The sequence below is a fragment of the Camelina sativa genome, chromosome 12, assembly GCF_030686135.1.
Source record: "Camelina sativa cultivar CO46 ecotype springtype chromosome 12, ASM3068613v1".
Lineage (NCBI taxonomy): Eukaryota > Viridiplantae > Streptophyta > Magnoliopsida > Brassicales > Brassicaceae > Camelina > Camelina sativa.
The window spans coordinates 9,086,039-9,107,188 of record NC_141891.1 but is presented as its reverse complement, the minus strand read 5'-3'; the positions used below and the strand labels follow the sequence as shown (position 1 = coordinate 9,107,188).

General features: G+C 33.3%; 4 protein-coding genes across 8 annotated transcripts; 2 read left to right on the top strand and 2 right to left on the bottom strand.

The window, feature by feature from the left end:
- The first annotated feature begins 333 nt into the window (after positions 1 to 333).
- LOC104731108 (uncharacterized) lies at positions 334 to 3,436 on the top strand. The gene is made up of 3 exons (XM_087478577.1): positions 334 to 864; positions 1,228 to 2,737; positions 3,064 to 3,436. The coding sequence occupies exons 2-3, from the start codon at positions 1,996 to 1,998 to the stop codon at positions 3,357 to 3,359; spliced, it is 1,038 nt and encodes a 345-aa protein (XP_087334703.1). The 5' UTR covers positions 334 to 864; positions 1,228 to 1,995; the 3' UTR covers positions 3,360 to 3,436.
- LOC147930306 (uncharacterized) lies at positions 452 to 1,995 on the top strand. Its single transcript, XM_087476807.1, has 3 exons — positions 452 to 864; positions 1,228 to 1,309; positions 1,411 to 1,995. The coding sequence occupies exons 1-3, from the start codon at positions 452 to 454 to the stop codon at positions 1,993 to 1,995; spliced, it is 1,080 nt and encodes a 359-aa protein (XP_087332933.1).
- A 107-nt stretch (positions 3,437 to 3,543) lies between the features above and the next one.
- LOC104731107 (cystine lyase CORI3-like) lies at positions 3,544 to 6,203 on the bottom strand. The gene is made up of 7 exons (XM_010450373.2): positions 5,666 to 6,203; positions 5,133 to 5,472; positions 4,814 to 5,032; positions 4,521 to 4,580; positions 4,255 to 4,410; positions 4,061 to 4,154; positions 3,544 to 3,952 (listed from the first exon to the last, which is right to left on the bottom strand). The coding sequence occupies exons 1-7, from the start codon at positions 5,914 to 5,916 to the stop codon at positions 3,801 to 3,803; spliced, it is 1,272 nt and encodes a 423-aa protein (XP_010448675.2). The 5' UTR covers positions 5,917 to 6,203; the 3' UTR covers positions 3,544 to 3,800.
- Positions 6,204 to 9,981: 3,778 nt separating this feature from the next.
- LOC104785743 (putative aminotransferase TAT4) lies at positions 9,982 to 14,780 on the bottom strand. 5 transcript variants are annotated; one of them, XR_015574622.1, is made up of 9 exons: positions 14,362 to 14,780; positions 13,807 to 14,146; positions 13,122 to 13,340; positions 12,941 to 13,000; positions 12,692 to 12,847; positions 12,506 to 12,599; positions 11,643 to 11,749; positions 11,423 to 11,552; positions 9,982 to 10,356 (listed from the first exon to the last, which is right to left on the bottom strand). XR_015574622.1 is itself a non-coding variant. In XM_010511009.3 (7 exons), exons 1-7 carry the CDS (start codon positions 14,610 to 14,612, stop codon positions 10,160 to 10,162), a joined length of 1,317 nt encoding a protein of 438 aa, XP_010509311.2. In that variant the 5' UTR covers positions 14,613 to 14,780; the 3' UTR covers positions 9,982 to 10,159. The 5 variants fall into 5 exon arrangements, 1 of the variants encoding a protein (XP_010509311.2); XR_015574621.1 differs by having other exon boundaries at positions 11,647 to 11,749; XR_015574625.1 differs by having other exon boundaries at positions 11,643 to 11,734.
- Positions 14,781 to 21,150: the final 6,370 nt, after the last annotated feature.

Here is a 21,150-nt window from a genome sequence, read left to right as displayed (position 1 = left end):
AAGCTGAGTTGTCGCAAAATGTTGCAAAATAATTATAAAATATAAGATTACTTTTGCTACTAAAAATTAGTAATAATTAGTAACTGTTGCGACAAGTATCAAAGTGTAGCTATTTCGTCACAAATGATCTACAGTGTTGTTTGTTGTTTATTGTAGTGAATGAGTGGTGTGCTCGATAATGGTAAGTAGTATTATTGTGAGTATGACATAAAAATCAAAGTAGCATTAATAGGGTGTTGTCACATCAACATGAGCTTGAAACAACCACCGTTCATTTGTGAGAATGGTTTTATTTTACTTATTATATAAACATTTGCTCTCTTGTATAAGAACACATAACACATTCTCTTACATAATTATAAATCTTCTTCTCGTCTTTCTTTGGTTATTTTTTTTTTCTGCTGGGTTCTGTCATTATTCATTGATACAATCCTTTTTTCCACTTATTCAAATGTCTTCCTCAAGTAATAATATTGAAGTTCAGAGAGCATGGATGTATCAGCGTATGGATCCATCTACGGGGAAAGTTTCCACCGAATATGAACTTGGGTTGGAGCACTTCTTGAATTTTGCTCAGCAACGATTATATGAGGGGTGTAGAATTTTGTGCCCATGCCGGCAGTGTAAAAACAGAGAGCTTCTGCGCATAAATATTGTCCATGGGCATTTATATAACAAGGGGTTTCAACCAAACTACTATGTTTGGACAGGTCATGGAGAAACGTTCGAGCCTCAATACCAATATCAAGGGGATCACGGATTTTTTGATAACACTGCATTTCAAATACCCGAACCAGAATGGAATTCTAATGCATACATGGGTCAGTTTGCCTCTACGGAAGAAATAATGATGCCACAAACAAGGTAATTATCTTTAAAAAAAAATAACTTATTTTATAAACTATGGGAAATTCTGAAAAAACAATAAATAATATATATATATATATATATATATATATATGTTATATATAGTAAACATTAAAAAATAACTTATTTTAGAGACTATGGAAAATTCTGAAAAAAACATTAAATAAATAAATATATATATGTTATATATATAGTAAACATTAAAATTAACTTATTTTAGAGACTATGGAAATTCTGAAAAAACATTAAATAAAGTAAAAATTAACAACATTACTAAAGTATTATAAAATTATACATATATATATATAAATAGGAAAAATTACCAACGTTAGAAACGTTTTTTTTTTGTCTTTTTTGTAGAATGAATATTGAAAGGGGTGAACATTCTGCTGAACCTGTTGTACCTGCTGATGATTGGGAAGTCCTAACGATGAGGCAGCAGGTTTTTTCAACCGTTTAAATACTGCTAGCCAACCTCTTTATGAAAATTGTGTAGAAGGCTTGTCACAATTCTCGTTAGCTGCTGATGTGATGCACATTAAGACGAATCACAATCTAGCTGAAACATGGGTCGATGATGTTTCACACTTGATTCATAAGATTTTACCTGAAGGTAATGTTGCTTCCAAAAGCTATTATGAAACAGAGAAGTTGATGCATACATTGAGTATGCCGTACCATAGGATTGATGTCTGTCAAAATAATTGCATGATATATTGGGGTGACCCTGACGAAAGTTTAATCATATGCAAATTTTGTGAGCATCCAAGGTACAAACCAGAGAAGTCATCGAGGAAACGTGCCTCTGGTACAAAACGTATTCCGTACAAAAGGATGTTCTATTTGCCATTATCAGACAGACTAAAAAGGTTGTATCTTTCTGAGAGAACAGCATCACATATTAGGTGGCATGCAGAACATACATGTCATGATGGAAAGATGGAACATCCTTCAGATGGCAAGGTATGGAAGCATTTTCAAGAGCTTTATCCGGAGTTTGCATCTAAAAGCCGGAATGTTTACCTAGGACTATGTACAGATGGGTTTAACCCATTTGGATCATCTGGTGGTAATTATTCTTTGTGGCCTATTATTCTGACTCCATATAATCTACCGCCAGATATGTGAATGAAAAGAGAATACTTATATCTTAGCATTTTAGTCCCAGGGCGAAACCATCCAAAACGAAGTTTGGATGTTTTCTTGCGACCGTTGATTGAAGAATTGCAGTCACTATGGGCTTTTGGTGTTGAAGCATTTGATGTTTCTGTGAAGCAGAATTTCAATCTGAAAGCAGTGTTAATGTGGACGATAAGTGATTTTCCGGCTTTGGGGATGTTATCTGGATGGACAACCCATGGAAGATTATCGTGTCCGTATTGTATGGAGGACACCGATGCTTTTCAATTAATGCATGGTCGCAAATCAAGTTGGTTTGATTGTCACCGGAGATTTCTGCCACCAGATCATGTTTATAGACAAAATAAGAGATCTTTTTTGAAGAATAATGTTGTCTCAAAGACTGGACCTCATTATCGCTCGGGAGATGAAATTTTAGAGCATCAGTTGGGGGAATTTTATGGGGTGCAGAAGACAGCTGAATGTGGTGGTAACGGTCATGTAAACAACCAGATTGAAGGATATGGAGTGACTCATCAATGGCATAAGCACAGTATTTTCTGGGAGCTGCCATATTGGAGAACACATCTTCTCCGACATTGCTTTGATGTAATGCATATTGAAAAAAACTTTTTCGATAACATTATTAACACTTTGCTGAATGTCACAGGCAAAACAAAAGATTCTATAAACTCACGGAAGGATTTGGTTCTGTATTGTGATCGCAAACCTTTACATCTTACCCAATTTGGTAAGGCTCCAATTCCTATATTCAGGTTGTCTCCAAATGCCAAGCGGCAATTTCTGAAATGGTTAAAGGATGTGGCAAAGTTTCCGGATGGGTATGTATCAAACATAGGACGATGCATACACATTGACCACGATTGTAAAATATATGGTTTGAAAAGTCATGATTGCCATGTCATTATGCAACGATTATTTCCGTTTGTTTTCTCTGAACTCCTGCCTTCAGAAGTCCATGAAGCAATCTCAGTTAAATATTATTATCTACTATAAGTATCCTACCAAAAAAATAAAGTATGTTTAAGTAATTTTTTGTTTCACTTGTCAATGTAGATGTGGGCATTTTTTTCCGTGACCTATGTTCTAGGTCTTTGAATAGAAGTGACATAGCTCATTTGAAGGATAATATAGCTCAGACGCTTTGCAATCTAGAGAAGATCTTTCCACCATCATTTTTTGATGTTATGGAACATTTGACTGTTCACTTACCTGAAGAAGCTGAGCTTGGTGGACCGATGCAGTTTCGATGGATGTATCTATTCGAGCGATTCATGTTTCACCTCAAGAAAAAAGCGAATAACAAAGCGAGTGTTGAAGGTTCAATTGTGGAACAGTTTTTTATATGTTAGATTGCATGCTTTGTTTCTTATTGTTTTGTTTTATCTTGTATTGGATTTTCTAGAAATAAAAGTGCTCTTGCCTACAATTAGAAATCCGATTCAGCAATCAACATGCTTTTGAATTACACGACACGACACATGTATGTTGAAGCTACTTAAAGATAAATCAAGAGATATACTCCAAAATTGGTAATTGCACAAAACAGAAATTCTTAATTTTATTTATTGAAAAGTAGGAATGCATTACATGGTTGGTGATAAGTACACCAATTTTATTAGTAGAAATATTGCAAACTACGAGAAAACATTACATGGTTGGTGATAAGTACACCAATTTTATTTAATAATAGTACGATGCGAATGTGTTCATGACTTATCTCAGATCAATAAAACACACGTTTATTTTTATAGCATATGTAACAGACTTAGGCAAAGATCCATATTGGCCTTTTACTTGACACCATTGACGTCTTTGACTGAAGCTTTAATTTTAGTGGCGTGGCGTTCACAGAAGCTCTTCAGTCTTGCAAATGCATCCTCCAAAGCAAAAATATCCATGTCGATAGAATGCCTCGCCCAGTTCTTCAAACCAAAAGCAATCCCTAAACCAATCCAACATGGTAACATATATATGTTGTTATGCGATAATTGTCTTAAATGCTAAACCGTTAAATTACCGTGATCAAAGGTAACGAGAAATTAATAAATACCTGGTAAGAGGACAATGCATTCTTCTTTAGCAAGCGTTTCACAGAATTCTTCATCAGTATTAATGTCCGCAAACATTGAGAAGTTCAGCTCGGTCTGGGAGAAGAGAAAAAGCATGTATATATATAAGATTGTTTCAAAATATAATACTAACTAGTAATAAGAAGTCAGAAATGTAGTAGTAATAATAGAATACCCATAAGAAGGTGCAGGCTTCAGTTTGGTGGTAGCAGGTTAGGGCTGGTATGTCTTTGAGCTTCTCAAATGCAAAGTCCGATTTCTCTTTCAGAAAAGCCTTCCTCCTCTCGAAGAACTCTTTAGGAGTTTTCTCCAAGATGGTGGGAACAGCAGCCTATATGATAAAAGTCACGAATTCACCTTAGTATATGCATGCAAAAATAATAATAATAATAATAAATAAACCTTGGTTAGAGTATGCTTCCGAACTAGAAAATCCCGTACCTGGATAACAGTTGCTGGTTTATTATCTATCGCCAGAAAATTCTTAAGAGCACTTGTGATCTGTCCATATATAGCAAGATTAGGAAAATTAAACAAAATTTGATTTTCACGTACACCAAATTTATTTATACAATGATAAAATTAACCAATACATTCATAGATATTTAGTATGTCAATGGCATGTAATCTCATTGTTAGGACGTAAAAAAAATGTTATTAACTTATAAATATAACGACGATATAAAGTAATGGTAGTAATGTTTAAAGAGTGATCGGAAAAAGTGGATTCGGACCTTGTTGGATTTGAAGGCACCATCTAGATCGTGCAGCGCGAGCCAGCCGGTTCGCCATCCGGGTACACTCCATCCCTTCGATAGAGAACCGAGACTGATCACAGGTACGATCGACGAGAATTTCGCCATGGGAACATGGGGATTACTCCCAAACACAGTCCATCTGAAAACTTCGTCAGCAACCACCAGTATCCGTAGTTCTCGGGCCAACTCAGCCAGCTTATAAAGAAATATTCAATAGTTACGTTAAACATTCTCAATGATGTGATCATATAAGGTCACGTTGTATATATAGCCAATTAGAGTATCTGTAAAATACCTGCTTAAGATGAGCTTCAGAGTACGTGTTCCCATTAGGATTGTGTGGGTTGATAATAAGTATCGCACAGGTGTTCTCGTCCACAAGCGAACGGACGCTGTCAAAGTCGATCTCATAGTTCTTTTCGCGGAGGAAAGTATATTCACGAACCTCAAAGTTATTGTAGACTGCGTGGACCATGTCCCATGGAAAGCCCGGCTTCGGAAGCAAGATGTTGGCTTTCGGTGCAGCCAAGATTTCAATTGCAAGCTCGATGGCTTGTTTGCATCCAACGGTCATAAACACGTCATCTGCAGTCAGTTTGTTCGGAAGATCTCGACTTAGAAACTCTGCCACAGCACTGAGAACAACGGAAGCAAAAAACAATTTGTCATAGAAAATATACCAAGATACATAATAGAGTTAAGGTGTAACTAGAAGTGTAATATGGGCTAGATCATATTGTAAAACAATTTTTTTGTGGGACAGTTTTTCTTAGGACTTTTCAAGAAAAATATCTTAAATGATCAACGATAATTCGATGTATATATTACCTTTTAGCTGCGGGAAGGCCAATACTTGGAGCATAGGCGTTTCCACTACCGTCAAGGACAGCTTTAACGACTGCCTTCTCAGCGGTATGGCTAGTCTCGGGGGCTTCACTTAGAGGGGGCAAAATGGCTTTTATTTTAGGGTCACACAGAGCCATGATTCTAGAGGTGTAACTGCCTAGGGTAAAACCTGAAGCCTTTTTGGCTGCTTCGTTACCAATAAACTGCCAGTTGACGGAAGTATTTTTCGCCATATTTCTTATATTTCTCTTGTTTAGATTTTTGGTTTGGTGATTGTTTTCATCGCTACGAGGGGGATTATATAGTACAAGTTTCAACACTTCAAAAAAAAAAAAAACTTAAACACATGATTTTCACGTGCTGAGTATCCAAAAAATCTAGAGAGAAACAAATAATAAAATAATCTATGTCGAGTCTCCACGCGTTAGAACGTGGGAAACTTCGATCAAGCTGATTACAAGTAATCTTTTGTAAACTTAGGGTTAAATTTGTATGTTGAGTGATCTCTACGCGTTGGAACGTGTGGGTTTCTTTCGATCAAGGTGATTAGTACACGCAGAATAGAATTATGTATACAAGTCTGCGACACCCTCCGGATCAGGAGTCAGGACTATAATCAATAATAGACAATTAATTCAAATGCATATTCACCCATGCACAGTTCTTTATGTTTAAAGGTTCCCAAAAATAACAAATACATTGTATAAATATTTCTTGTCTTAAACGGTTAAACCCTAACATTTGGGCGTCGGTACAATCACTCGGTTTCAAGTCCTTCCCCCTCCTGAGTCCTAAGGTAACAAAGAATGGTGAACATGAATGTGTAAAGTAAAATATTAGAAGTGTTCGAAGACTAAATTGGATATTTGGACACAACAAAAGAGCTGATTCGAGAGTGAAATAATTGTGTGAGTTTTAAAGTCTTGCCGATAAATAGACAAAAGGTAGTCCAAGTATTCTCATATTGATAACCAAGTGTCTTTAAGCCTCTATGTAAGAAGACTTTGGAGTTTGGATACCGCACCGAAAGGTCCCGATAAAATACATACCAAATAACAAAAGTATTGTATTAAAAAAAATACTCACTTTGTTTCGCAAAAAGTGTTATTTTCGAATTTTATTTTTGTTTCACAAACAGTATCATTTTACGTTTTTAATAAATAATTTTCAATTTTCAATGCATCTTTTATATTAGATTTCTTAATTTTACTTTAATTCTATAATTAATTTAACCTATTAATCACTTATTAAATAAGAACATGTATGTATATATTTTTTATCTTTTTTTAATTTAGGTAAAATGTGTCTAAATGATACTCTTTAACACAAAAAATATTAAAGATCAATCACATACATGATTTAACTGAATCTATTATTCTGTTTACATATAATACCAAACAAAACCAAACAAAAATTCTTTGCTCAACATGTCGACCCGTGAAAAATTTAGTCTCTACTATTAGTACATACTACACTGCCTAGTACATAGTACACTTATCTTGGTTGCCAACGAATATTCACGTGATATTTCACGTGGGATGTTGAAAAATGAATTGAGAGGACAAAATGAAATAATGCATCTACATGTTAAAACTTGATTTCCCTCTAATTAAGGTGATTACAAATGTGAGAATAATACTTTTGTCAACCCAAAGTAGTTTGTTTGTCTTAAAATAATTAAACGAGCGAATATGGATAAGACTTAAAAAAGCTAGGCCTCATGCCAAAAATTGTCCAAACCTTAAATATCGAAATACCACTACAAGATGTCATTTTTACAGATCCGTGAAAAACCAGTTTTATGAAAATTATTTGTTAAAACAACTATAAATTTTGATACCATACCAAAAACTAGCTCAAGAATTGAGGTTTCTTTCGATCAAGGTGATTAGTACACGTAGAATAGAATTATGTATACAAGTCTGCGACACCCTCCGGATCAGGACTCACGAGTATAATCAATAATAGACAATTAATTCAAATGCATATTCACCCATGCACAGTTCTTTATGTTTAAAGGTTCCCAAAAATAACAAATACATTGTATAAATATTTTTTTGTCTTAAACCCTAACATTTGGGAGTCGGTACAATCACTCGGTTTCAAGTCCTTCCCCCTCCTAAGGTAACAAAGAATGGTGAACATGAATGTGTAAAGTAAAATATTAGAAGTGTTCCGATAAATAGGCAAAAGGTAGACTATGTTGGGTATTTGGACACAACAAAAGAGCTAATTAGAGAGTGAAATAATTGTGTGAGTTTTAAAGTCTTGCTGATAAATAGGCAAAAAAAAGGTAGTCCAAATATTCTTATATTATATCCAAGTGTCTTTAAGCCTCTTACAAGACTTTGGATACTGCACTCAAAGATCACAATAAAATACATACCAACTAACAAAGTATTGTATTAAAAAAAAAAAAGATTTCTTCTGTTTCTTAAAAAAATGTCATTTTGAGTTTTATTTTTGTTTCACAAAGAATGTCATTTTATATTTTTAATAAATCATTTTATATTTCCTATGCATCTTTTACATTAGATTTCTTAATTTTACTTTAATTCTATAATTAATTTTAACCTATTAATCACTTATTAATTAAAAACATATATGTATATATTTTTAATATTTTCTTAATTTTGGTAAAATGTGTCTAAATAATATTCTTTGTGAAACAGAGATTATATTAAAGATCAATCACATACATGATTTAACTGAATCTATTATTCTGTTTACATAAAGTTAGTTAATGTACATATAATACCCTATAAAACCAAACAAAAATTCTTTCTTAGCCGTCCTCTTTATTTTGCTCAACATGTCGACCCGTGAAAAATTTAGTCTCTCCTATAGTGCATACTACACTACACTGCCTAGTACATAGTACACTTATCTTGGTTGCCAACGAATATTCACGTGATATTTCACGTGGGAAGTTGAAAAATGAATTGAGAGGACAAAATGAAATAATGCATCTCGTGCCTGCCTCTACATGTTAAAACTTGATTTCCCTCTAATTAAGGTGATTACAAATGTGAAAATAATACTTTTGTCAACCCAAAGTAGTTTGTTTGTCTTAAAATAATTAAACGAGCGAATATAGATAAGACTTAAAAAGGCTAGGCCTCATGCCAAAAACTGTCCAAACCTTAAATATCGAAATACCCCTACAAGATGTCATTTTTACAGATCCGTCAAAAACCAGTTTTATGAAAATTATTTGTTAAAACAACTATAAATTTTGATACCATACCAAAACCTAGCTCAAGAATTGAGGATTACTTCCTTTAGCTTGCTCAGAAGTACTTGATTTTTGAATTATTTACTGATAAATGTCAACAAAATTAATGGAATTCTCTCATATATTTTACTAATCGAATTCCAAATGAAATCACTTAATTGATAAATCGAGTAAACTCTTGATGGTGATCAAAAATAAAAAAGAAATACTACTGAAATGTCAACAAAATTAATGGAATTCTCTCATATATATTTTACTAATCGAATTCCAAATGAAATCACTTAATTGATAAATCGAGTAAACTCTTGATGGTGATCAAAAATAAAAAAAGAAATACTATTGTACGTATATTATAACACGTTAAAATTGACACGTGTCGTGATTATGTAAGTTACTAACTTTAAAAACTAAAGTTTATAAAATAAGATATATATATATATATATATATATATATATATATATATTTATATATATATATATTAGTAGGTACGTTGTACAGCTAAAATAATACAGATAATGAGAAATACTGTAGATATTTTGAAACTCATAACAACTTTTTTTTTGTTTTTTGAATGTCATAACAACTTTTTATCATCTTCTTCCTCGTAACAAACACTGAAAACACATGCGCAATTGAGCTTGTTTGTGTAGTCGGAATCTCCTTTCTTACTTGTTTTGTTGATAGCTCACGAGAATATAAGAAGAGGCAAAAGATTCGTACGTTGATCCGTATGTTTTTCTTTGTTGTTTCTAACTAAAAAAATACCCCCATAACACCACCGGCCTCTGTAGATATGAGTCGTGTAAAATACGATTCATTAATCATTATTTCTTTTGAACCAAAAGCAAATGAAATCATTATTTCTTTACTTTTTTTATGGATTGAATCAGTGTAAATTAAGCGTGTATGGATTTAATCAGGTTAAATTTTAGCTGAACCAAACTAAAACCAAACTATTCACTTTGGCTGTAATCTCTGGTTCAATTTGTTTTGTTGGCTCCTAATAAGTAATAAGGTTCCAAATAATAAATTCTGAACTTAAATCGAACCAATCTATTCAACTGAGAATAAATAGAATTTTATTTGTTTCGTAGATGAGTAGAAAAATTAGAAAATACATGGAAATAATTTCTCAAAGATACATGCTCTTAATGATTGAGGTGAGGGATTAAAACACCATTTTATTTATCACAAACTCTTATTAATGATTTATTATTTCGTATCAGCAAACCATCCCCATTTATATCTTAGCCTCAGATATATTCGAGGAATCGGAAGTCTTTAGTTGACGGACGTCACTGACGTCTTTAAGTGAAGATTCAACTATAATGGAATGGCGGTCACAGAAGCTCTTCAATCTTACAAATGCATCCTCTAGTCTCGGAGTCTCCATGTCGATAGAATGCCTCAACCAGTTCTTCTGACCAAATGCAATCCCTAAACCAATCCAACACACAATATTTTTTATTTGATTTTTGTCAATAACATGCATTCAATCGGATTAAAACTGGGTTTTGACACAACAACAAACTCTACTACGAATCACTAGAGTTTTTATTTGACAAGTGTTCTCAAAAAAAATATTAAAAAAAAATAATAATAATCTTATATATTATTATTAAAAAAAGAACAAAAGGGGTCTTTTTCACAGTCAGTGTGATGATGATGAAGAAGAAGAAGATTAGAGATGACGAAAGAGAGGGAGTAAGAGACGATCGATTGTGTTTGCTGCTGCTGTCTCTCGTTTGTGATTTTGACGCGCAACTAGTTCGTAGGGGTATTTTTGTCATTTACGTAAACCAGACAAGCGTTATTATACCTGACGTCGTCAAGAGTTAACGGCGTTGCTCTGTGTTTTGCCGTCGTTCATCATATAAACGTCGGTCGATAATGATGTGCAAGTGCTGTTTTTATTTATTTATTTTATAGTAATTATGTATAAGTAACATTTTTGTTTTTTAATTGTAATAAATGTGAGAATGTAATGAGAAACCAGACATTAAATGTTGTATCTTAATTCGGTAGGTCCAACTGATTTGGTAACTGGTGTGGTGTGCACTATCTTCTTCTGCTGTGATGTTTTGTAGTATTTCTTTCTTTTATAAGGAGAAGGACACGTATTAGATATTTTTAGACTTGGGGAGCTTATAGTTTTAATTATACCCAACAACAGGATTAAGACCTGCTTAATAGTCCAAAATCTTCGGTTTACCAAAAATATATAAGAGAATAACACAAAAATTGCATTATAAAAGGCTAATTGTAATCTCGAAGGTCGAGAGGATTAAGTACGGAGCGAGCTTTTTATTGTAAATAACTAGATATTCATTGTGGTATACCCTGTAACTATTTTTTAATAAAAATGAAATGTTATTTGTTTTGTAGATTAACTATATTAATAATTGATATTTAATTTATATTTTTTAAAATGTATATTATTGTTCTTTTCAGTTGTGATCAGTTCTTGATTCAAAATTATATTTTAGTAATAGAGTTGTTTTACTTTTGTTTTGATAGGAGTCACAAATCGCATGACTCTTATGAACAGAGATCAGTAGACATGGAATCTCAAAGGTTTATCAATGCTGCAAATGCTGAACATGAGAGTAGAGTGTTTGACGGATCAGAAAAATCTGCAAAGCAAAGAAAAAGTGTGAGTGCTGCACCAGAAGCATCTAAGAAGCAGAAACAGAAACAGAAAGTGAGTTATGAACCAGAAGCACCTACGGTCCAAAAAATTGAAACTGCCCGCCGCGGACGGCCCAGATCTCGCTGCCAAGTTTCTAAAACATCTTTCAAAGCAAGAATCCGAGTTCTGTAGCCATAGTAACTGAAGAATAAATTAGCAATCTGGGAAAAAAAAACTGTTCTTGAAACCTGCAACTTTGTTTTTATCATTCTTTGATTTCTCTGCAACTATCATCATTATCTTTATTCTTTAAGAGGAAAAAATATTTTTGATGGCATGATCAACAACAAAATTCATTATTTCTTCCTTTTGAACTTTTTTTATGAAGCTCTTGGTTTCAACTTTCAAACTTTCTTTCAAATTCCATGCCATGACACATACATTATACCAACTCCAAGATTTTTTATCAAAAGAAATACAGAGCTGCTAATTGCTGATCACACAAATTCAACATCAAAATGAACAAAACTAAAAATGAAAACTAACAACCAAGAATGTATACAATGCCCGCGGGCCGGACCGTTAACCCGCTGGGTCTTGCGGAGCGGGTCTAGACATATATATTTTGCCCGCGGTCCTAAACGGGCCGGTCCGCAGCGGTCCCAAAAAAAAAATGTCCATGGCGGAGCAGGCTAGATGGGCGCGGGCTAGCCCGTTTGACACCTCTAAATCCAACACACAATATTTTTTATTTGATTTTTGTCAATAACATGCATTCAATCGGATTAAAACTGGGTTTTGACACAACAACAAACTCTACTACGAATCACTAGACTGCATGTTTAATCTATAATTTTTATTTGACAAGTGTTCTCAAAAAAAATATTAAAAAAAAAAAATAATAATCTTATATATTCGTCCTATAGAACGAGAGGTTTTCACAATCAGGGTTTTTACCAGGTAAAAGAACGAGGTTTTCTTCCTTAGCAAGTTTCCTACAGAAGTCGTGATCGTCTTCAATGTCTACAAAATCCAATGGGTCCAGCTTTGTCTGCGGTATGCCCATCCACGCAAGGAGAAGTTGGTTTTAAACTCAAAAATTAATTAAAAGATGTAAAAATAATATATTAATAGAATTAATACCCATAAGAAAGTGCATGCTTCAGGTTTCATGTAACAGGTGAGGGTTGGTATGTGCTTGAGCTTTGAATATCCAAATTCCACTTTGTCTTTCAGAAAACTCTGCCTCTTATCGAAGAACTCTTGAGGAGTTTTCTCCAAGATGGTAGGAATAGCCGCCTATATTGAATTCATAATGGAATATCGAATTCATAATATTTATTTACAATAATTCTGGAGATTGAACAAATTATAATGAAACGCGATCCGAACCTGGATAACAGTTGGTGGTTTAGAACTAATCTCAAGATATTCTTTAGCAGCTTTTAAGACCTGTACATATAAAAACAAGATAAGGCCAAGAAAATGAACTGAAATGATTTTCTTTTTAACTATTAATCTAATATAGAATTATATATAGGAAAATAATGCATATTGCTGTTTCCGGACCAACCTTGGTGGTTTTGAAGTCACCATTTATATCGTGCAGTGCAAGCCAGCCGGTTCGCCATCCTGGGACTATCCACCCTTTCGATATGGACCCGACAGTAACTACGGGTACTATCGAGGAGAATTTTCCCATTGGAACAAAGGGATTACTCCCGAACACGGTCCATCTATATACTTCATCCGAAATTACCATTATCCCGAGTTCCCGAGCCAATGTTGCCAGCTGTGATTGATTTCAAAAGTAAAGATTTGCATCTTGTTTGCCTTAACTTAAAATCAAGCTACTAAGAGATATCTTGTGACATAAAACACGGATCAACATTTTCTCCAAAACATTATAATATAATAATAAAAATTATTGTTATATATGTTTTAAAAAGTTATTTTGTTTGAAAGCACTAACATAACAATGTAATTTTTTATACTTTATAAGATTAGTTTTATATTTGTACTTCTCAATTAATATAGTAGGATTTATATTTTCAATACTGCAAATCGTAAATGACACAGAAAAATGTGTTTATTTGTTTTTGTGGGTTAAGCTTACAACGTAGGAGAGAGTTTTGATTATAACATTACTTAATTTGAAGAAAAAACGTAAACAAAAACTAGATTTTATGCATGCCTAGTTCATCTAGCCAATCATGTTTCATGTGAACAATTTTCCAAGAGTAAAATTACTTAAATACCTGCTCAAGATGAGCCTTAGTGTAGTAGTTCCCATTGGGGTTATGGGGGTTGATTATAAATATCGCAAACGTGTTCTCGTCTACCATCTCTCTGACGCTGTCGAAATTGATCTCAAAGTCTCTTTCCGGGATGACTTCATACCTTCGAACCTCAAGATGTTTGTAAATAGAGTGGACAATGTCCCATGGAAAGCCAGGCCTCGGAAGCAAGATGTTGGCTGTTGGTTTAGCCAGGATTTTGACCGCAAGCTCGATTGCTTGTTTGCACCCAACAGTCATATATACATCATCTCCCGTTAGCTTGTTATCAAGATCTCGGTTTAAATAATCCGCCACAGCACTGATAAGCATAGAGTTAAGATTCAGAACAGCCAAGGATGCCAATTTCGTTGAACCGATTCTATCTAACTTGACTGGCCATAATGTATTCGGCTTAATTCTCAAATAAGTTAAGGACTAACCTGAACCAATCCAAAAACTAACATATATAGATCTAACCAACAATACTACAAAAATGTGCAAAAAAATCTAAAATAGTTAACATTCTATATTTACCGTTTCGCAACCGAGAGGCCAATACTAGGGGCGTAGGCGTTTCCTTTGCCGCAGAGGACAGCTTGAACGACTGCCTTTTCGGCAGTATGGCTGGTCTCTGCCTCCTCGCTTAGTGGAGGCAAAATAGGCTTTCCTTGAGGGTCGCACATGCCAAAGATTTCAGAAGAGTAAGTACCTAGAGAGACTGCAGCGGCCTTTTCAGCTGCATCGCTGCCACTGAACTGCCAATCAACGTATCCATGGCTAGTCATGTTTCTTATGTTTTATATCTCTTGATAGATTATTTTTTTTGGGTGATTACTCTCATTGCTATTAGTAAGATTATATAGTAGAAGTTTCTACATTTTTCTATTAGAATAAAGCATGAAGTGAAGTAAGTAAAGAAGTAAAGAATTGATGTTAAGAAAGAGATGTGAAGTAACGAATAAAATACTGTGTCTATAATATGAAGTAGTAAAGTGTGATGTGTGTATGATGCGAGGTAAAGAATAAAACATGTGTGTAAAATATGTGAAGAAAGGAATATCTTATGTAAAATATATTTCTTAAGATATGTACTATGGATAAGCTTATGTATTGAGATAACAACAACAAAAAGAAATAATAATGTATCTAGACGTATGTTTGTTTTTAAAAAATATGTTTAGTTCATTATAATTAATAGTATGCCAAATAATTTATTAAACCATAAATTTTAGTAAAATAATAATTTTGTGGTTCTTTAAATGTACCTATTATCATTACAAAATTAATTTGGTGGTCTTAGTCAATTAAAACCTAAAAAAAAAAGAACATAATAAAATAAAACAATGGTTTAAGATTCCAAACTCTCATTAATTAAAGTTAAGTATGGAACAAAACTGAACTCATACAACGTGCATACAGAAATGGTCTAAATTAGATTATAACTAGGGATTAATCCGGGCTATGTCGGATATATATTTAACATCTGATATTTTTATATAGTGACCAATGAAATGCATAGATTTGTAGGTATTTCTATGATCATAATTTTGAATTGGTCCATTTAGCAGCTTTATAATATGACCTATTATGTATTGTAACAATGTTTTCTTCTTTTATGGTATTTTTTTCTCCTTCTCTTGTGTGTTTGAATTTGTGTTTACTACTATTGTTACCAACATTTGCATGAGCATATATACCAAGTCCATTAAGTACTTAATCCAAATAAATTCTGATACCTCCCTATTAATTGTATCTTTTGCATCTCCTCCATCTTCCAATCTCTCTCTTGCAAAAAGCTCGGGATATATATATTACTCATTGACAAATGCCTAAATTTCTAATAAAAAACAACGAAGAACGTTTCTACACAACATTGGCTTTAGACCAGGCCATGCTATATCTGAAACTAATCTTTTCTATACACATAATGCCCATTAAAGTTTTAAGTTTCTGACGGAGTGGCCCTCTTTATGGTAAGTTTCGCCACTGGAAATATACAGTGAGTGATTGAAGCTTGATGCATGAAACTTCACAAAAGTAAAAATGATATGTTCTCAAAGTTGTTCATCAATAGAATAAAAAATAATTCATGGTTTTGGATGTCAATTATCTATGCCATAAACATTGGCCTTAATATTTGATCTCGATTTGTATAATGGATAAACCATTTTGAGAAGGTAAGTGACACCAGTACGTAGTTGAGAACATGAGATTGCATCTCCCATGAGTATGCATCTCCCATGAGTAATCCTTGTTGTAACTACGCTCATGGCTAAAAAAAAAAACAAATTGTTTTATGTAGAAACTCTAGCCTTAAGAGATTATTGATTCAAATTTGGTAATACTTAAAAGAAAAACACATTTAAAATATAAGACTTCTTTTCATATCTCACTGGCTTCAACATATAGATTGCCATCTAACATCTGATATCTTTACTGAGATTATCTAAGCACATAAAAAGGATATTACCAGTTTTACTAAGTTCTCTTCTCCGTTAAGGAAAAACCTTCTTTAGCATATTTGTATTGGTTTTTCTTTATTGTCTTTAGTATGCCAGTAGATCTTCATGGATTTGTTTGGAATCATTGAGATAGCTGAAGAATTAAAACAGTAGAAAAACGTTAAATAATCAATTAAATCACCTAATCATCATTGCTTAAGTAGTTATGTATACGGGTAGAACTGAAAATATTAGGAGAAGAAAAAAAACAAAATAACGATATATCCTCCTTACCTTTGAGGTTATGGTTGCTTTGTCGAGCCTATGGCACAAATTGTAATTTAGGTAATATCCATGCTTCTTATTCATTCCTCAACTAACATGAATAACAAAGCAGCACCGAAAAGGCGTCTTAAATACCCCATTGCCTAACAGTTCAAGGGGATGGGTTCTCTGAAGATTAAATGTTGACAACAAATCATTAAACGAAAACAGAGGAGAGGATACATTAAAACTCCAATTGTCACATGAGATATCAGGATTTTCCGATTGGGTACTTACTTGCACCATTTGTAGCTCAGCCTCAGTCGTTTTTATCTCTAACGACACACATGTGGCCTCAACGTACGCCTGATGTGCTGAGACCAACAACGACCAAAGGTAAAAAGAGTGTACTTACGTTATATGAAACGATACGTTATATGAAACGATAAGACAGGAATCACACGGTTAGTTTAAAGATTTGTATAATTAAACAAACTAGGATCGGATCCACGCTACAGCGCGAATGAATTTTTACAGATATATAAGACTCGTAACACTTACATTTTTATTTTACTATAATGCAATCAATTATAGTTATTTATATATTTGTGAATGAGTTCAAAGAAAATAGAATAAGTTTTGATATAATAAAATAAATAAAACTGAAAAATTTAACAGCAAGAGAAATATATTGTGGATATTATGATCCATAATAGATTGGATACACTATTCACTATACACTATAGTTTGATCTATAGAAGAGTCTCATATTTTTGTAATAAATTTGGATAAAATAAAAATTGAAAAAAAAATTCGAACAATTGTTATTATAAATTTATAATGAGTACTGATAGAATAAAAGTAGTTAAAATATATATATAATTTTAACATTTCTATTATTTTGGTAAAAATAAAAGAAGAATAAAAATAAAAATATTGAACAAAAAACAATTCGAAATGATAACATTATAACACTGAAAAATAAGAATAAAAAATTAATTTTTCATCAATGAAAAATAAGAATAAGAAATTAATTTTTCATCCTACCCTAGTGAAAAACAAAGAAAAAGAGAGAGCTTATTAGCCTACAGAAAAAAGCATTTATATACATAAAAATATTTTGAAACCCCATACGTGAGGAGTAGAGGTAAGATAGGATTGAATACCAAAAATGAAGAAAAACATTTCACCTGTAACAATAAAAACATAAGATGTATTTTTTTCCTTATGACATAAAATTTTTATGTAGAATTACCATCTCACAAACACCAATGCCCGATAAATAAATGGTTCCATTTGACACAACATTTAGTAACCTATACTTTTATTATGAAACGAAATACATGTGACATGGAAAAAAATTATAATAAATTTGGAACTGCCCATGCAACAATAGTAGAGAGGATAATCATGACCTAAGAATTATCAAAGACATAAACTTCCAAATCTAGTAGAAAATTCATTGAAAACTGATTGTATAATAGACTACCAATAACTCACAATCCAAACCGATAAACAACCTGGCAACACAAGTCTTCTAGGGTAAAGCTGAACTCCAAGAAAACGTCATAGCGACGGACTTGTAAAACCCTACACATCACAAGAAACATCTTTCGAGTAACATCTTTCTATTACTCGATTTTTATTGATTCATACAAATATTTTTAATTCATATGTTAGGAAAATAACAAAATTGATAGTAAAGATTTCAATACATTAATAAACATATCATCAATTCTCATTAGTATTTTCTTTTTTTTTTATTATAAAGTTATTTTGTATTTGTATAGCTATATATATATTTAAAATTTAGTTCTAAGATTTTAATATATTTTATTAATTCCAACTAATTAAAATCTCTTATGAATTGAATTTATCATATAAAAATAGACCTAATTCATTTGATAGTGTAGATAAATGATATTATTACTATTTATGTATTTTATTTATAATTACAAAGATAATTATTTAACAAAAGAAATCTTATTTTATAGTTTCGTAAAATTTGTTTTGAAAAAATTCTCGAGTCATAAAATAAAATAATTTTTAATATAGTATTTTGTAGTTAAATTTTAGTTTTTCTAAATAATTAAAAATTCCCTAATTAATAATCATAATTCTGTTGAGGAAATTTCTAAAAATCAAAGCTAATTTTATATACTACATTTTATATACAATTCCAAATTTAATAGCTTAATTTTGATGGTAAAGATTTTAAATTGTTTCCATAAATTTTGGGTAGTAATTATTATTTGAAAACTTTAGAAGATAAAATATACACTAATTAGCAAATTTTGTTAGTTTCCTAAATTAAAGGAACGACCAATATTCTCATAATTAGTTTCCTTTTTTAATTATGATTTCAAATCATTACCCGATGACCAAATCTTAAAGAAGCGGATATTTATGACTCGGATCCGTTTTGTTAATTTCAGGTCATTTTGCCAATTTTGAACCGACCCGAGAATGATTTTGTACTTCTTTTTTACTTATATAGGGATGAAAAAGAGATTTTGCACGAAACAAAAAAGATCTATGATATACCTTCATTTGAATGGCCGAAAGAAGGGTCCTCCACTCGAGTGATTGTGGAATTGAAACAAAAACGTTCTCCTTTGCAAAGAAGGAGAGTTGCAACAACAAAAATTAGATCAAAGTAAAACGGTGATACGATTAAAAAAATTTGGAAACATTCCAAAGATATAATCGATGGAGATGCTATCAAACATCCCATGACTTTGGGCCGCAAAAGAAAATAGTTAGAAATCGTATTGTACACGACTCATAAAAAGCATGGGCGGTTTTCCTCCTCCCATGTCGTCGTTTGAAGACAAAACAGCGTCGACAAAAGTATTATTTTTAAGAACCAAGTATGTATCACGTAGGTTCGTATTTTAAATCTTATCCATATATTCGTGCGTTTAATTATTTAGGACAAACAAACTATTTTGCGTTGACAAATGTAAAACTAATTAAGGTGATTAATTTCATGTAGAGGCACGAGATGCATTATTTCCTTTTGTCCTCGACTCAATTCATACCCTTTTATATATTCCACGTGAAAAATCATGTTCACAGAATAATATTATACACTTTTCGTTGGCAAACATGAGAAGTGGTAGGCAATATATTACTATGTACTAGGATATTTTTTAATATAGTTTTTTTTTTCTTGAGCATATGTTGTTCACTTGTTTGGATGCGGAGTTCTATTTGTGGGATGTAACGTTTCAGACACATCTCAGGTCTACACTCTTAAGAGGACAATAATCTGCACATGAAATATATTTATCTATGTATATGGAAATATATATACTGAATTGAGATGACTATTGAGTATATATCCAAAGTCTTCTTACTTTTTTTTTCGTCGAAAAGTGATTTATATTGATGAAAGGTTATAGTCTGAAACCATTTGTTGCATTAGCCAGGCAGATGGTCTAAAAGTATTCAAAATAGAAAATACAATGAAGACATCCAAATTTTTTTTTTATTTTTATTATTAATGGGCCTTCCCAAAAAATTGGGCAAGGCCTTGTTAGTTTACAATTGGGTAGGTACAAAAAGAGATAACAGAAAAATCGGTCCACTAACGAAAACAAGATCGACTCCTGCTGAATTTAGCTTGACCTGAAGCAGCGGTTTGAACAGTAATTCCGGCGAAAGCGAGATCCACTCCTTTGCGGCAGAGACAATGAAGTAAACCTTTACCAGAAGTTTTTGAAATCTGATGCCGGTTCACACTCCATCGTCTCACCTGACCCGGAACAAATATCCCGGCTTGTTCTAACCGCCGACAGCAGGCTCTGTGGTTTCTGTCCCTTGCCTAGAAACTCAACACACTCAGAGCTATCCCCCGTTTCCATAAGTGGTGACCTTCGTTATCTCAGAGCAAGGACCAAACACTTTGTCCGGAGTCAAACAAAAACGCGGCGATCTCTAACTTACTGATTGCTCAAGCCAAAAACTAAAGATCGGACTCCGCAACCGCCTACTAAGATCCAATGGATCCAATGGATCTAGAACTTACCTCCTAGACGAGCAGCAAGACCCACCAATCCTCCATCGACTTCCACCGCGAACTGCAGCGGTCAATTGAATGTTGAGCTGCAAGAAAAACACCTCCGGGAACCTCCTGCGTCTTCAAACAAGAGGACTCCACCTAGGGTCTCCTCACCATCCAAAAGAATCCACACCACCACAGCCGCATCGAATGGAGGAAACCCTCACCACCGCTGCCGGAGAAGGAAACCTTGCTCACCCCTGCCTTCTTGATAAACTCCAAGACCTACAATTAAGCGCGTCCCAGAAGCTACTCACCTGACGAACCAGATCCCGAAGAAGCAAGCAACCGAACCGACTGGAGATGGGGAGATCTGCATATCCGAAGTCGAGACCACCGGAAACCGATCCCTGAGACACACCTAAAAGGAGATCTCAGCCCCCAACGCTCATCAAAGCCAAAACCAACCAGAGCTACCGACGCTTGACGAGAGGTTCAACTCAGATCCGCCGAAGATAACACCCATATCGGAGCTGTCCTCAAACTCGCGAATCCCAAGGAAACTCCGGCGAACAACCACAAACCTCTTGTCGTAGCCATACGCCAAATCTGCTC

What these genes read in the sequence shown, in the direction of transcription:
- LOC147930306 (XM_087476807.1), top strand. Translation starts at nt 452, where the DNA reads ATGTCTTCCTCAAGTAATAATATTGAAGTTCAGAGAGCATGGATGTAT. An exon ending in ATAATGATGCCACAAACAAG is followed by an intron (nt 865 to 1,227) that starts GTAATTATCTTT and finishes TCTTTTTTGTAG; the next exon opens with AATGAATATTGAAAGGGGTG. An exon ending in TCCTAACGATGAGGCAGCAG is followed by an intron (nt 1,310 to 1,410) that starts GTTTTTTCAACC and finishes ATGCACATTAAG; the next exon opens with ACGAATCACAATCTAGCTGA.
- LOC104731108 (XM_087478577.1), top strand. Translation starts at nt 1,996, where the DNA reads ATGAAAAGAGAATACTTATATCTTAGCATTTTAGTCCCAGGGCGAAAC. An exon ending in TTTACATCTTACCCAATTTG is followed by an intron (nt 2,738 to 3,063) that starts GTAAGGCTCCAA and finishes TTGTCAATGTAG; the next exon opens with ATGTGGGCATTTTTTTCCGT.
- LOC104731107 (XM_010450373.2), bottom strand. Translation starts at nt 5,916, where the DNA reads ATGGCGAAAAATACTTCCGTCAACTGGCAGTTTATTGGTAACGAAGCA. An exon ending in GGCCTTCCCGCAGCTAAAAG is followed by an intron (nt 5,473 to 5,665) that starts GTAATATATACA and finishes CGTTGTTCTCAG; the next exon opens with TGCTGTGGCAGAGTTTCTAA. An exon ending in ATGCATTGTCCTCTTACCAG is followed by an intron (nt 3,953 to 4,060) that starts GTATTTATTAAT and finishes GGATTGGTTTAG; the next exon opens with GGATTGCTTTTGGTTTGAAG.
- LOC104785743 (XM_010511009.3), bottom strand. Translation starts at nt 14,612, where the DNA reads ATGACTAGCCATGGATACGTTGATTGGCAGTTCAGTGGCAGCGATGCA. An exon ending in GGCCTCTCGGTTGCGAAACG is followed by an intron (nt 14,147 to 14,361) that starts GTAAATATAGAA and finishes TATGCTTATCAG; the next exon opens with TGCTGTGGCGGATTATTTAA. An exon ending in GTGACTTCAAAACCACCAAG is followed by an intron (nt 13,001 to 13,121) that starts GTTGGTCCGGAA and finishes TTATATGTACAG; the next exon opens with GTCTTAAAAGCTGCTAAAGA.